Below are 14,201 nucleotides of genomic sequence, written 5' to 3'. Positions count from 1 at the left end.
TTATTCTTGTCATTTTTTAAACTTATTAAAAAAAAGTTGTACTCCTAGCAAGAGTAGTCTTTGGTGTTAATGGTGTATGTTTTATTTATGACGTCATTGTTAACTGGACGCGTCTGACCAGGACGAAAAGTTCACTTTGTTTTGTGGTCAAGCCGAAAATAGAAAAAAAATATGGATAGGGGTGAAGTAAAGAGTGATTTTAAAAGGTAATTCAAATAGATTATTCCGAAAATGATATATCTTTTTCTTCCGTATATAATAAGGGAAAAAAATAAAAAGTTTTGTTACATTTCAAAAGATCGTGGCAGAATTAATGGTTTTTTTTTTAATTTGTATTTCTGTCACAAAACCCAAATCTCGCATATATTTTGGAGCTCTTCAAAATTCAAACGAATGCTGCAGATCCAAACCACAATTTACATATCCACCCTTCCTGTGTCAAAATTATACAATAAATATACAACTTTCTATGTCTTCAACTAGTAAGTATTGTTTAAATTATGTCCTAAATTGTTCATTTTGTTAAATCCGTTGAAATGTCACACTCGCCGTTTTCTGACGTTTTGGCGTATTTGTTAAGTGTCTTATGAAAAGTAATGGGCAGTTGCAGTCTTTTGTACGATATGAAATTTTATTCAAACGTGAAAACTTTTTTTTTAAGTGTATGAAAAAAATTGTGTCGAAGTTTTAAGAGAAAATATTGAAAAAAAATAAATGCGATCTTTTTGTTTTTGTCTAGTCAAAATGTCACAAAACGCCGTTTTTTACATTTTTGTTACAAGTATGATAAGTCATTATACAGTTTTGGAGGTGAAAAATTTTGAAATTATAATAGCACAAAAAATACTATATAACATTAAAATCTACTGTTCAGGGATTTTTTTGAACCCATTTTCGATCACATATTGGAAGTATTAACGACACAGTCAGCGAGTACTTTTGTCTAGTCATAATGTCACACCATGCTTTTTTACTTGTTTTGACGTAACGTTCTGTAAAACTTGACATGTAGTGCCTAACGTCGCAAATTACGGAAGCCTTTACGTGCCATGCTAATTTTAAAACTTTTTCCAATTTGATATAACGAATTATGAATTTGATATAACCGATTATGAATTTGATATAACAAATTATGAATTTGATATAACAAATTATGAATTTGATATAACAAATTATGAATTTGATATAACAAATTATCAATTTGATATAACAAATTATCAATTTGATATAGCAAATTATCAATTTGATAAAACAGATTATCAATTTGATATTAAAATTATCAATTAGAAATAACAAATTGTCAATTTGATATCACAAATTGTCAATTTGATATCACAAATTGTCAATTTGATATAAAAAATTGTGAATTTCTCTACCAATAGTATGATTATGATCACAATGATTTAATTATAATAACGAGATTGATTGAAACTGCGTAACCCAAATTGGTGCATTTTTTGTGTATTGATTGTTTATCTGACGTCCAGCGACAAATATGTCATGGAATGCTTATTTAAAACTTTCCTAGCAGGTTTAATGTTTATGAAACCCTCTCCCTCCCCTTTTATCTATTATTTGAGGCAGTTTGGGGGACTAGTTTGAACGTTCTCTATTCAGTACATAGGACCTGGTGTCTTAGAACGAACGATTATAATAGAAAAAGGATAATTTATATTGCACATTTTCAAATCCAAAAGAATGCATAGTGTGTTTCTAGGGATATAGGAACATGCCAGGATAAAAAATGCTTCCCCTTCCTCAAAATCCTGGCATGCTTCTTTACCAATTTCGATGGGCACATACAAGGATTAATGAAATTTTCTTTATATATTTGTTTCAATATTTATTTTGTTTGCAAACTTTTTACTAAAAACAAAGACCCATGCGCGAGATCTAGAAGAGAAAACCCATGCACAATCAGTGCAAAAGGGACCTGATGTATCAAATTTATTATTTTTTATTTCAAATTATCATAATTTGTTATATCAAATTGATAATCTGTTATATTACAATTTATTTGTTATATCAAATTGAAAAAAAGTAAATTTGCATGGCCCTCAAATACTTCTGTAGCAAATATCTTGTGCAAAAACTTTTTTGTATTTTTTTTATATAATATCTTAACAGATTTTTATCGAATCTAATTAAAATTAATATCTGTATCTGTTTTTACGGAGGACATTTTAGCGCATTGGTAGGACATTTCAGAGAAAAAAATCTAACGTTTTAGCGGCAAAGTAAAACCCGTTTTAGCCCAAGATTTTTAACCAATTCGAGCGAAAATGGAAATTATCAATGTCCATTTTAGAGCAATGCTTTAATCCTTTTTTATGATTAATGATTAATGATCAATATTTTTTTTTAAATAGAAGCAAGACAGCACAATTTAAAAAATATCATGTCCATTAAAATATAACACTAAGATTTTAAAATCAAATTTTAAAAGTCCGTTCTAGCCTGGAATTTATATTCCAGAGAACGTACGTAATGGGCTCTGGGTATACCCCCTGTACAATACTGTTCATAAAGTTGCAGTAGGAACTGATTTTTCTCTTTATCTTGTCTAGATTGTGGTGCACATTCGCCTATACATTGTATTTTTATTTATGTTATTGTTTGTAATTTGATGATAGTATCAAGAAAAACTTAAATGGCTGAGTGACAACTAAAAAATTACTTTTATTTCCATGATGAACCAAAGTGAACATATATATATAACTACTCGTCTAAACATCAACCCAACAATGCTAGATCTGTAAATTTGCTTTCGCAAATTTTTGGTTCTTCCCTCGCCGGGATTCGAACCCATGCTACTGTGATATCGTGACACCAAATCGCCTGCACTGCAGCCGTCATAGTTATATATAAACAAACAACTTTAATATAAAGCCAGCATAAATTAATGCTCATGGTTTTAGTATTTTTCAACTAGGAAAGTTTTCGCTAAAATGGGCTATCGAAAATACACCTGAACGAATTAATCCTGCGCTAAAATGGGCTCTAATGTCTGTGCTTAAATGTCCCCTAGTAGTTACATTGTTCGCTAAAATTATCTGCGCGGCAGCGCCCATCTGTTTTCTTGTTCATAGTTGAGATTAAATTTTCTTTTGTTTATGTAATATGCAAATTTGATTAAATTAATTTTATTGTGGTTAATTTTGAATTTGCTTTGAACGATTGATTCTTATAACATTTAATACAGATGATGAAACAAACGATTCAACTGATAAATTTTTTTATTCGGAAATTTTCAAAAGCGGATAAAAGAATAAGCCTTTGACACCATTTGCGAGTATGATGGTCTTGTTAAACAATGATAGTCCGTCGGAAAGGGGCGATAAATGACTGACCCGTGTTAAGAGAGAGCAATATCTTTTGCACGTAAAAGTCACCCTTTTAGATTTCGAAAAGAACAGGCTAAGGCTACAAGGAAGCACTTGCACCCTCAAAGTGGAAACGGATTAATATAAGTTGTAATAACTTGTTTCCCAATCCTATAAATAAATATGTTTAAACTAAAAGAAAAAGCAGCAGAAAGACAGTGGTTTGAACTTTTTTTTAAATATCCTCTTTCAATAAAAAGAAAAGAAAGAGAAGATATCTTTGCTCCAAGGGGATACTAATGTCAATGGATATTATTTTTCTGTTTTAATTTAACTGAACTTAAAAAAATATGTGCCGCTTTTTCATTTCGGTTCTATACGTAGCAAGTCAAGCAAACCGCTCATATAAATTATGCTGTATGATTGAGCTGCACGAAACGAAAAAAACGTACGACGCTATTATACAATGCATGGAAAATAACGTCAAACTAACGTTACCAAAACTAACACCAACACCGTACGCGACGTCACTATGAATATACAGTGAAACCTGTGTTATCCAACACACTGGGGGGGCCAGAAAAAAAATGTCAGGTTATGCAGGATGTCGGAAGGATAGGCATATTTTGGGACTATGGAAATGTGTAGGTTATTGCAGGATGTTGTAATACTCAGGTGTTGGATTACACTGTACAAATTTATTATGCAGTATTGATTTTGCTGATTGTTGATGGCCGTACAGTGACCTATAATTGTTAACTTCGACATCATTTGGTCGCTGATGGAGGATATTCTCAATGACAATTATACCACCTTCTTCTGTATACAATAAACTAGTTATCTATGTTGTGGACATGATTCTGTTCTCCTTTATGAGGTTAAGGTTTCACTCGTAAAAGTTTTTATGATTATACCCTAAGCTATGAAGTAGGGTATAATGTTTTTGATACCACCCGTCTGTCTGTTTGTCAATCCTCTTCTATTCATCACAACTCCTCTGAAACCACATAGAATTTCATAAAACATTGTAGATAATGAGGACATAATATGAAGATGTAGATATAAGACGATGTGGTATAAGTGCCAAGACAACTCTCCATCCACACACTTTGTAAAAGTAAAGCATTATAGGTCAAAGTACAGTCTTCAACACAGAGCATTGGCTTACACGGAATAGCAAGCTATTATATACCAGAAATTTTTATCAGTTGAGAGTTAAAAGTCTTTGATTTGGATTATAAGATTTTGTTTTCCGAGTGACAATGTGGGTGTGTTGGGTGTGTATTCATGCTCTCAAGGGTTCTTTAATTGTATTATCCTTTTGACCTCCATTATGCATATCACCAGCATGTCTTATTTTCCATGTGTCTGTAAAAGTCAAAGTATCATTGTTTGATTTTACAGAGATCCATTAACTCAAATGGCTGAGGAGAAACGAGACCATGATATTAAAATGAAGAAGATGGAGGCTGAAATGGAACATGTTTTCGAAACTAAAGTCAAAGAAAAAGAACAAAAACTTAAAGAATCGGAAGCTGATGTAAGATGAATTATTGTTAAACTTCATGATGCGATATTTTTTAGTTTTGAAAATTAATTTTATCCAGAGAAATAAAGTACATTGTAAATATGTGTATTTGAGAGGTAAAGTTGAGGTGTTGAGAGAAAATTTGTACCTTTTTAAACTTTCAAAAATAATTAAAATTTCCAGGAATTTTTCTTATAAAGGAAAAAAAAGACACTTTTATTACTTCAACCATGCAGTTTAGTGAGGGAGACAGTTGCCTATTTAGAATTTGAACTTTATCTTCCATAGGTTTGAGGCACATCTGTAAAGTAGATAGAATGGTTTGATATATATATCCTGTTGAGAGAAAGAAATCACTTCTGAAATTAAAAAAAGTTTAACTTAAGTTATGACAGTTTAAATTTTTTTGTTTTATATCATTATTTTAATCTTGTTTGAACAATACTTTGATAAGAAATAAATGTATAATGCTCACTATACATCAAAACACTATTAGTAAAGTCATATCAATTTAAAATTACAAAAATAAAGGTTGTCAGCCACACATATCAATGATAAAAATAGACTTCATTTTATTTAAATAAAATGTATTGTTTTAGTTACAAAGAAGATCAGAACACACAAAGAAAAGTTTAGACCAACAACAAAAAGAAATGGATGATAAATGGGCACAATTTCAAAAGGAGAAGAAAGCCTGGGAAGAAGCTATGGGAATTTCAGGATCAAATGAAAATATTAAAGAGTAAGTTTTAAATTAGTTATAATCATTTTTGATGTAGTTTAGTGTAATAGTTTTAGGCCCTATTCTTTAACTGTGGGAATATTTCATAAAGCATGCTTTGCTTCTTTCTGGTATTATTGACACAATTTTATCCAGCATGCTCTTTAATGCATATTTATCTCCAAAAAAAGTTTCCATAAGATTTGAAGTCTGTTTAGTTAAATAAAATTGTACATAAGTTTATTGATTTATCAATTGAAATGCATAAATTACAATAAAACGAGCTTATGAATTCTCATAATAACAATCTTTAGTTAATGATATAAAAAACGTAAGCTGAGTTAAGGAGTCTTTACATGTTAAGATTTTCCATTCAATTCGATACCATCATGCAGGTAATTTGTACAGTGATCTGTTCTCACGATATTATTTTCCATTGGATTAACCAAACATGACATGCTTCTCATGTTAGTGTTCACACGGTGCGATTACGTTGAAACGCCATTAAGGAGGCTCGAGGGTATAAAAATTTCAGAAAAAAAATAAATATTTTTTTTTCATTTCAAATTTTATTTGTTACCTTTTGTAGTTGTTACTTATCATATGGTACAAAAATCATTCAAAACAAACAATTCGTGTTGGCCCCAGATGACTTTTAAAATGTATACATCATTGAAAAAGTTCCAAATTATCTCCCTTTGGTGGAAAAATGTCTTTTTTTGGCTTTAAAATTGAAATATCTTTTTTAACCCATCGGTGACCTATATTTTTTAATATAAATTCCATATAAGCTGTACTTAAACTAAATTATTGTAAAATTTGAGCGATTTCTGTAATAAATGTCTTTCTTTTTTTTCGATATTACTTTTATTTCTCCTATTACGTCAACAGAAAAAAACCACCTTTACAAAAATGTATGCTTCTTTCGAAGGCTGATTGTGAGCGTAAATGAACAGTGACCCCACTTTTTTATTTTATTTTTCTGTTAACTATAAGATAAAGTTCACGTATAGAAAAATATAAAGAAATCCTATATAAATGATTTAGACCCGCGAACCCCCTTAAAGGTTGAAAAAAAATCAGATGGAAAATCATATGTTGTAAACCCACCTTCAAATGAATGCAAGTGTGAAAAGTGACGATTTCTGACAATCATTTCAGGTCACATGATTCAAACATGTCTTCCACTACAGGAAAACGAGTAGTTAACAGGTAGACAAGTTTGAAGTGTTGAGTTCTAATATGCTCTGAATTATGTCTTGCCAATTACATGTATAACCTATCTTGCAGTATGATCAAAAACTCGCCAAGGTAGGCTCAAAATTAGGTTTACTACTCAGATTAACTGTAATATCTTATTATATGAATATAAATGGACTTTTGTTTGGTAGCTTTTATACTCAGCAAAGTAAGCTAATACTCATGAGGCTTCACAAGGTTAAAAAAACTATCTTTGACAAATTACTAGATTATGTTTCTCTATTTATAATACAAAGCGCAGTGGAATTTACAACTTTTTTCAGTACATATTATTATATTATATTTTAACAAAATTCAGTATAACAAATCGAAGTTATTTTAAAACCTGAGCTAGATTTTCATTAGATACACCATATTGTTAAAGATTCAAGTTTTATAAGCTTAATACCACTGTAGCAAATAGTAGCTATATCATGACAAGATTATTTGTCAAGGTTAGTTTTTTTACCTTAGAAAGCTCATATATGTATGCGGGACATGTAGGTCATTGCTAGTACCTGTCCATGAATATATTCATATATACCTAAATCACTACTGCTTATCTGGCAAGCATATTCTATATAATGAGACACTCACTATTTCAGCTTGACCCTTTCCTCCATGGAATTTGGACTTTGATAAATTATTGAAAATCAAAGTTATACAGACTTTTTTTCTAAATGCTTTCAGATATTGGGCCGATTTTTTTGTATGTGAGCTAACTATGATGAGTTGCAGATCAATTTTAAATTTCGTTTTGCTCTGCTAATTTTTGCTAAAATTAAGGGTTAACAACTTTGAAAACTGTTGAAAATCACAGTTATACAGACTTTTTTCTATATATGCCTCCAGATTTTGAGCTGTTTTGTGACATTTGAGACTACGATCATGTTTGTGTCCACATGTCTTATTGAAATTGCAGATTTTTCAACATTTTGAGACGGGTGCCATTCGTGTCGCTTTACCACATCTAGTTTTCATTCAGAGATAGCCAATTAAAAGTTCTGAAGTACTTTTGAAGATAGATGTATTCAATTTTCTCCTTTTCCCCTATTGGATGAATTCCAGTATGAATTCTTTAACAGAACTTTTATTAGTTAATTATAATTTTAATTGATGATTGCATGGATTTAATCCGCTTCGGTCTTTTAATTTGAGCTGTATTTGTCTGCGGTAAAATGTGTTCCACAAACAATTTGTTTCTGTGTGATTTATCATCAATGGTGTTGACAAACAGTAAGTACAAATGTATTAATAGCATTCTTGTTGTTATACCAAAAATCAGGGTTGTACTTGTATTAATTAAAATGTAGAGAGTCTTATAACAACAACACTTTAGGGACTGCTGCAGAAATTTATTGATCGACATGTTTCGGTGCCTAGGGCACCGTCATCAGGATAAAAACAATACATAAAATCATGTTGAAGTAAAAAATCGGGTTGTTAAAATTTAAACGTCACAATGTTACAATGGTAAGTAACGTTATTAATAGCAACGTACTGAAAGTGAAAGTGAAAGTTGATTGTAAGTATGTAAATAAACTATAAAAAGAAATTAAAATAAAATGTTTTTGTTGTGAAAATGTTTGTTAAAATTATTCTGCCAACATGTGTTTGTCCTCTTGCATCGTGGAAAGAATAATACAATAAGTTGTCAGGCTGTGTATATATACTGTATAGGTTGTGTGGTCTGAATGTTCTGTTAACTTTCTTCCCCAAAATAGACGACATTTTATCAACAATTCCGTACCATTTCGACTGGCTACCCTACACCATTGTGACGTTTAAATTTTAACAACCCGATTTTTTACTTCAACATGATTTTATGTATTGTTTTTATCCTGATGACGGTGCCCTAGGCACCGAAACATGTCGATCAATAAATTTCTGCAGCAGTCCCTAAAGTGTTGTTGTTATAAGACTCTCTACATTTTATGTTTTTTATCATAACGACCCTGCATACCCTCGGGTATCCACTTTATGGACTCTACCGTATTACAGACTCACCAGGCGTTGGTTCACTTTCGTTTGTAATTGATTGTATTAATTAAGGAAATAGGTTTTGCTACACAATATTTCAACCATAAAAAAAATGTTTCTTTACCCTGCAAAATGTTCTTGTTCTTTAAAACTATGACACATCAGTAAAAAAAAAATTTAAGTTGTCTATAACTGGACTAAAATTTTATTGAGTTAACCAAGATTTTAAATGAAACAAGTTCTAAGCAGTGGTAAGAGATGTATTGCTCAAATAGGAATTTTTCTGGGACTGACAAATGCCTCAACATGTTGTCAACACAACAAGGCTTGATTGTTAGTTGGAGTTGAGGAATATTGCTTTCTTGGAGCCTTTTTATTTCTAAATTCAATATTAAAATAGTTATATAATATATTTCTTATTTATATGTCTTACCTAGACAAACTTGCAAAGGTGAGACTGAGGCGTGCTGTTTCTGGTGGGGGTAGCATCATCAGTGTATAAACTTATGATTAGTGTTCAAGTTTAGGGGAACCACTAGTGGTAGGTCAATGTTATTTGGTATGCAGTTGCACATCCATGGAGATCATACAGTTCCATTCCATCATTCATGGTTAATTTACATCTTATAAAGTTTGTGTTTAGGTAAGGGGAACCACTCATGACAAGTCATTGGTATTTGATATACAGATGTTTTAGCATTGGCAGTTTTCGTTACCACAGAGTTTATTTAGCCATTCACCTTCAGTCATGGTTCATTGACTTTTTCATTCATTACAGTGTTTTTTTTAATGAGATTTTCAAACAATATATACCTTTTTGCATGCTCCTCCCAAACTATTGAGACAAATAGAATGAACTTCTAGTTAAAAACTATTTTAATCAGATCATCACAGATTTATATACATCACTTCCTGGCTTACTCATATTCCTTCACACAAGGCAAAGGATAAGTCTTGCACATCCAGAAATCAACTTAAATCTTATTCAAGCTTTATTGAATATGCTTTGCCTGATTATAAGTCAAAGTCCTTAGAGAAAAAAGGACAAAACAACCATAATAGATTTGCAGAACTGGTAATTTTAATCTATAAATAGATAATTCAATTAATGCTATTTTATATTTTACTACTACTTAACATGATAGCATTTAAAATCATTAATTAAAGATGGTAAAATTGGTTAATGTATTATTAAAAGTGCATGCATAAATTACTGAGTACGTACATTGTAATTAATTATAAAAAACATGGATAAGGCAAAAATTGAAATATTTGAAGTCAAAATATATGTATCTCTATTATAATGTAGATATGTGGAATATATCGATTAAACAGTAGCCCAATGACCAAATAAGGTTTTGACAGACACACTTGATTATAAACTGAATGATTGATCCTTGCTTCATGTGGCATCAGCACAAAAACAAAAATTACAGAGATACACACTTAAAATTATTGTATGCTCTTTATAAAAAAAAGTTACAAGAAGATGACATGGTTGTAAACATTCTGCTTATTTCAGTTATGAAGAGAAATTTATTATAATCTACATACAAAGGCTTCTGATATGACAGTTGTCCATTATTTTGATGTGTTTCAGCTTTTTATTCTGCCATTTACTAAGGGACTTTCTGTTATGAATTTTCCTCGGAAGCGGTATTTTTGTTATTTCACCCTTTAAGCATGCATTGATACCTTTACAAAAGACTAATATTAAACTTTAATTGATTTCAGCTCACACAAAAAAGACAAGAAAAGGCTATTTTAGTAAATGACAGTTTATCTATGACGACAGTTATCTATGACGAGACTCAACATTGGCAGTGTTTGCTAAAGTAACAATATTGTTTTATTGGAAATGAAATAGATTGCTCATATTACCATAGAAACAATAATAAAAGGTGCTGAAATTTTGCTGCAAGATTGTAGTAAGGATTAGATTGTGACGACAGTATTAAAGACAGCCAAAGACTTTGATGTTTGCATGGTCAGAATAATCCTATATTTGATTTGAATTATTCATGTTATCAAACAAACTCGTGTTTTGCAAACTTTGGTTTTGGGCAAGAATTATTTCAGTTGATAAGATCAGACAAGTTTTAAAAACTATGATACAGATTCAAAACATTTCTAAATCTAGCACCATTTTTGTATGTCAAAAATAATTGTATGCATTAGTGATGTTATATAAGCATAATAAAAATTCTTGTTAAATTTAATAACCATGAAATTTTCAAGTTCATAATTCTGTTTTTAAAATTATTATAGAAATATTGAGCTAGTTATGGAATAAAGATTTAGTGCTATGTTTGTGAGAGAAGAAACACAAGTTTCCATTGTTTAACAATTTAAATGCTGTCTTAACAATTTTACCTGGTAAAAAAAAAATTCTTTGCCTGTATTTTATGTAATACAATTCAAAACCTTTATTAATATTGTTTAATACCACTTTGTGTTTCATTAAAAGCATTTTCACCAGTCTGGTGTTGGATAACATTTTAGTTAGCATTTCCTTCATGAAAAGTTTCGAAATATTTCTGTATAAAGGCCATAAACATTGTTTTTGTTTTATGTTTGTCAAAAGATATATGTGTTGTTTTATATTTTGTACAAATGTGTATTGTTTTAATGTATTTATTAACATTCTGTGTCAAAATCTTATTTTGACTTTGTTTTAGATCAGCTACAAAATTTATAGATAATAATGATTTGTACTTAAATTTTTTGAAATATTGTTTGCTAAATGTCCATGACTGGTAATAAGATTCTAAAAAGGAGGGACACCTACAAAATGAAATTGTTAACAACTTGGATTTCACAAAAAGGGTACACAACATATTTATGAATATACTCTTAAGATAAAATCATGCCTAAATTAACTTCATAACTTGATCATTTAAAAAAAGTTCAAGAATTGCTGCTAGCATTAATTATCATTTTACATGTGAATTAACAAAATTGACAGAAAAAAATCCAACATATGTTTAAATTTGCTTCTATTACATGAATACTATAGTGTTTTGCCTGCACATCAAATGAGATATTTCAAGATGTATCCATTGTATATATGGGGGAACATTTCATAAATGAACATAATTGTATAAGACATCTTACAACTCCTTGTATGCATTTGTTTTATTGCTGAGTGCAGTAGACACAATTACAAAGTCAAATTGCTTGCCTTATTTCTTTTTCTGCTTTGAGCACTCTTTAAATGTTTTAATTCTTAATTGTTAAAGTTGAAAACATTATTTTTGCGAGAAATTATTTTATGTAAAACAATAATTTTCATTTGAATTGAAGCAAGCATGTTTAATATATTTGCAAAATTGATATTTACCTGTGTTACTGTGAACCTTATTTGAATCATTCTTTCAATTCAAAGAAAAATCTATAAGCTGCCACATTTTAATACATGATATTCTAATTATCTTCAAAATATTGATGAAATCCAAATATCATTAACAATGAACATTAAGACAAACACTTGTTCATCCAAAAAAAAAAAAAGGTTTTCAATCAAAAGTTCTCCATTACTCACATTCATTGAAATACTGTGGAGAATAGCTTTCATTTTATTTGTCTAGTCAAATTGTTATTTGTAGCAAAAATAAGATGTATATGTATGATTGAAATGCCAATATTTTCTTTATTATTATGCGTCTAAAGCACAGAAAAATGTTCAAAAAAAAAATAAAGTTGCTCTTGTATAAGGTCTATTATTTTTTTTAAATTTCATTTTTTAAGGTACAGCATCCAATATTTGTAAGAGTTTATTTAACTCACTTTAAAATAGATATCAACTTAGGAAATATTCAGGTATCTGCTTATTTGTTACACAACATATAGTCCAACTAGGGCATGCATATTTTTATTTTATTATATTTGAGTGAAGGGATCAATTGTGTTTTTTTATGCTGGGTGAATTGTGTTTTTTATGCTGGATCAATAGTAAATCACATTAAATATTGTTTGAAAACATCTGTAATATAAATTCAATAATAAAACCAGACAACATGTTAAATTCATGAACTGATCCATCTGACATCTTGCTTTATATGAAAGTCTTCCAGAATATATTATTAAACCAGTCAACTTAAAACGATGATGAATTAAATTTTTTAAGTTGCTCATTTTGCTTCAATTTCTATGCAGAATATTCATATGTGAACATGCTTTATTTTTTGTTCATATTTATTTTATACTCATTAATAAATGTATTATTGTAATAAATTGAATAATAAAAAAACAGACTTTATAAAAGCTGTATTGAAGAATTTTGTCTGTTGATTTATGTAATATGGTATGATTTTCCTTCCAAAACTGTCACTGTATCTTGGTAGATCAAACCACAAACTGTTAGCCACTACTCGAAAACAACAGCAATAAAGAAGAACTCTACTTAGACAATACCTCTTTGTCATTTGTATCAACCTCAATCTTCAGGGGGAAATTCAACCATGTCTTAAAATGTCCCTAAAATTGCCTTTTAGATAATAGAGGAAACTTGGCTTTCTGAAAAAATTACTTATGTTAACTGGTAAATGTTTATGCCACTGTCATGAACTGATATTTTTACCTCTGTACATGTGTTAGCTAGAAATAGGTATCAAGATGTTTTCATAAGTCAGCCTTCATCAAATGTTTTGAATGTAGAACTTTTGTAAACTTCTATTTACCCATTTGACTTTTGTCTTCCCACAATGCAACTTGATAAAGAGAAGATCAAGACACCAGAGTGACATTCAAACTCATAAAACAAAAGGTTTACAGAGCCAATTTTAATTCTGAACGATTACTTGAGAAAACCTTAACCAAGTAATTTGAAATTCGGAAATACAATGTATTATTGTTGACCACTTAGTTCTTACCTAGTTTAATTTTCATAGCTTTCACTTCCGTCTGTAGACTTCCAGATGATAACCCAAGTAAGCCATCACCAAGACAATTGAAATATGAAATGTTAGGGACCACTTAACACAGATTTTAATTCAAGACTGACCCATTTCATTTTAGTTTTTCAAGAAAGATTCCCCTTATTGAAAACAAAGCACATAATTATACATGTACATGTATAAGACTTTCGTAGATTTTTTTTTCATTCAAATACAAAATAAAAGATAAATAGGAACAATTTTAGTTTCTGGAAGATTACTTCTGTAAACATGCACCAACATTTGAAATTTGGGAATTATATTAGAATTAACTTAACACAGATATCATTTCTATTTGTTTTTCTGGAGTTTGTAATCTGAAAGTTACTGCTTCTAGTTGTTTCTAGGTGAGTTATTGTATTATCGATAGCAGCTTACAGAGAATTGTTTTTAAAGTTGAGATACTCAACTGATAGAGTTTGTTGTCTATGCATGAAGAAAATAACTAAGTTTCTTTCAGAAATAACCAATGATGG

General features: G+C 29.9%; 1 protein-coding gene across 21 annotated transcripts in view; it reads left to right on the top strand.

The window, feature by feature from the left end:
* The window catches only part of LOC139525574 (septin-7-like), a 55,795-nt gene that overhangs the window by 37,977 nt on the left and 3,617 nt on the right, over positions 1-14,201 (top strand). For 4 of the 21 annotated variants that reach the window (XM_071321053.1, XM_071321046.1, XM_071321043.1 and 1 more), the window contains exons 11-14: positions 4,728-4,863; positions 5,451-5,593; positions 6,863-6,883; positions 10,526-13,068. In XM_071321053.1, the coding sequence (XP_071177154.1) occupies positions 4,728-4,863; positions 5,451-5,593; positions 6,863-6,883; positions 10,526-10,559 (334 nt within the window). In that variant the 3' untranslated portion in view covers positions 10,560-13,068. Of the gene's footprint in view, positions 1-4,727; positions 4,864-5,450; positions 5,594-6,733; positions 6,785-6,862; positions 6,884-6,963; positions 6,981-10,525; positions 13,069-14,201 lie in introns of those variants that run through there. The other 17 variants (XM_071321051.1, XM_071321040.1, XM_071321039.1 and 14 more) reach the window with 5 other exon arrangements.

Source organism: Mytilus edulis, chromosome 5 (assembly GCF_963676685.1).
Source record: "Mytilus edulis chromosome 5, xbMytEdul2.2, whole genome shotgun sequence".
Lineage (NCBI taxonomy): Eukaryota > Metazoa > Mollusca > Bivalvia > Mytilida > Mytilidae > Mytilus > Mytilus edulis.
This window is presented reverse-complemented; position numbering and strand designations above follow the sequence as displayed.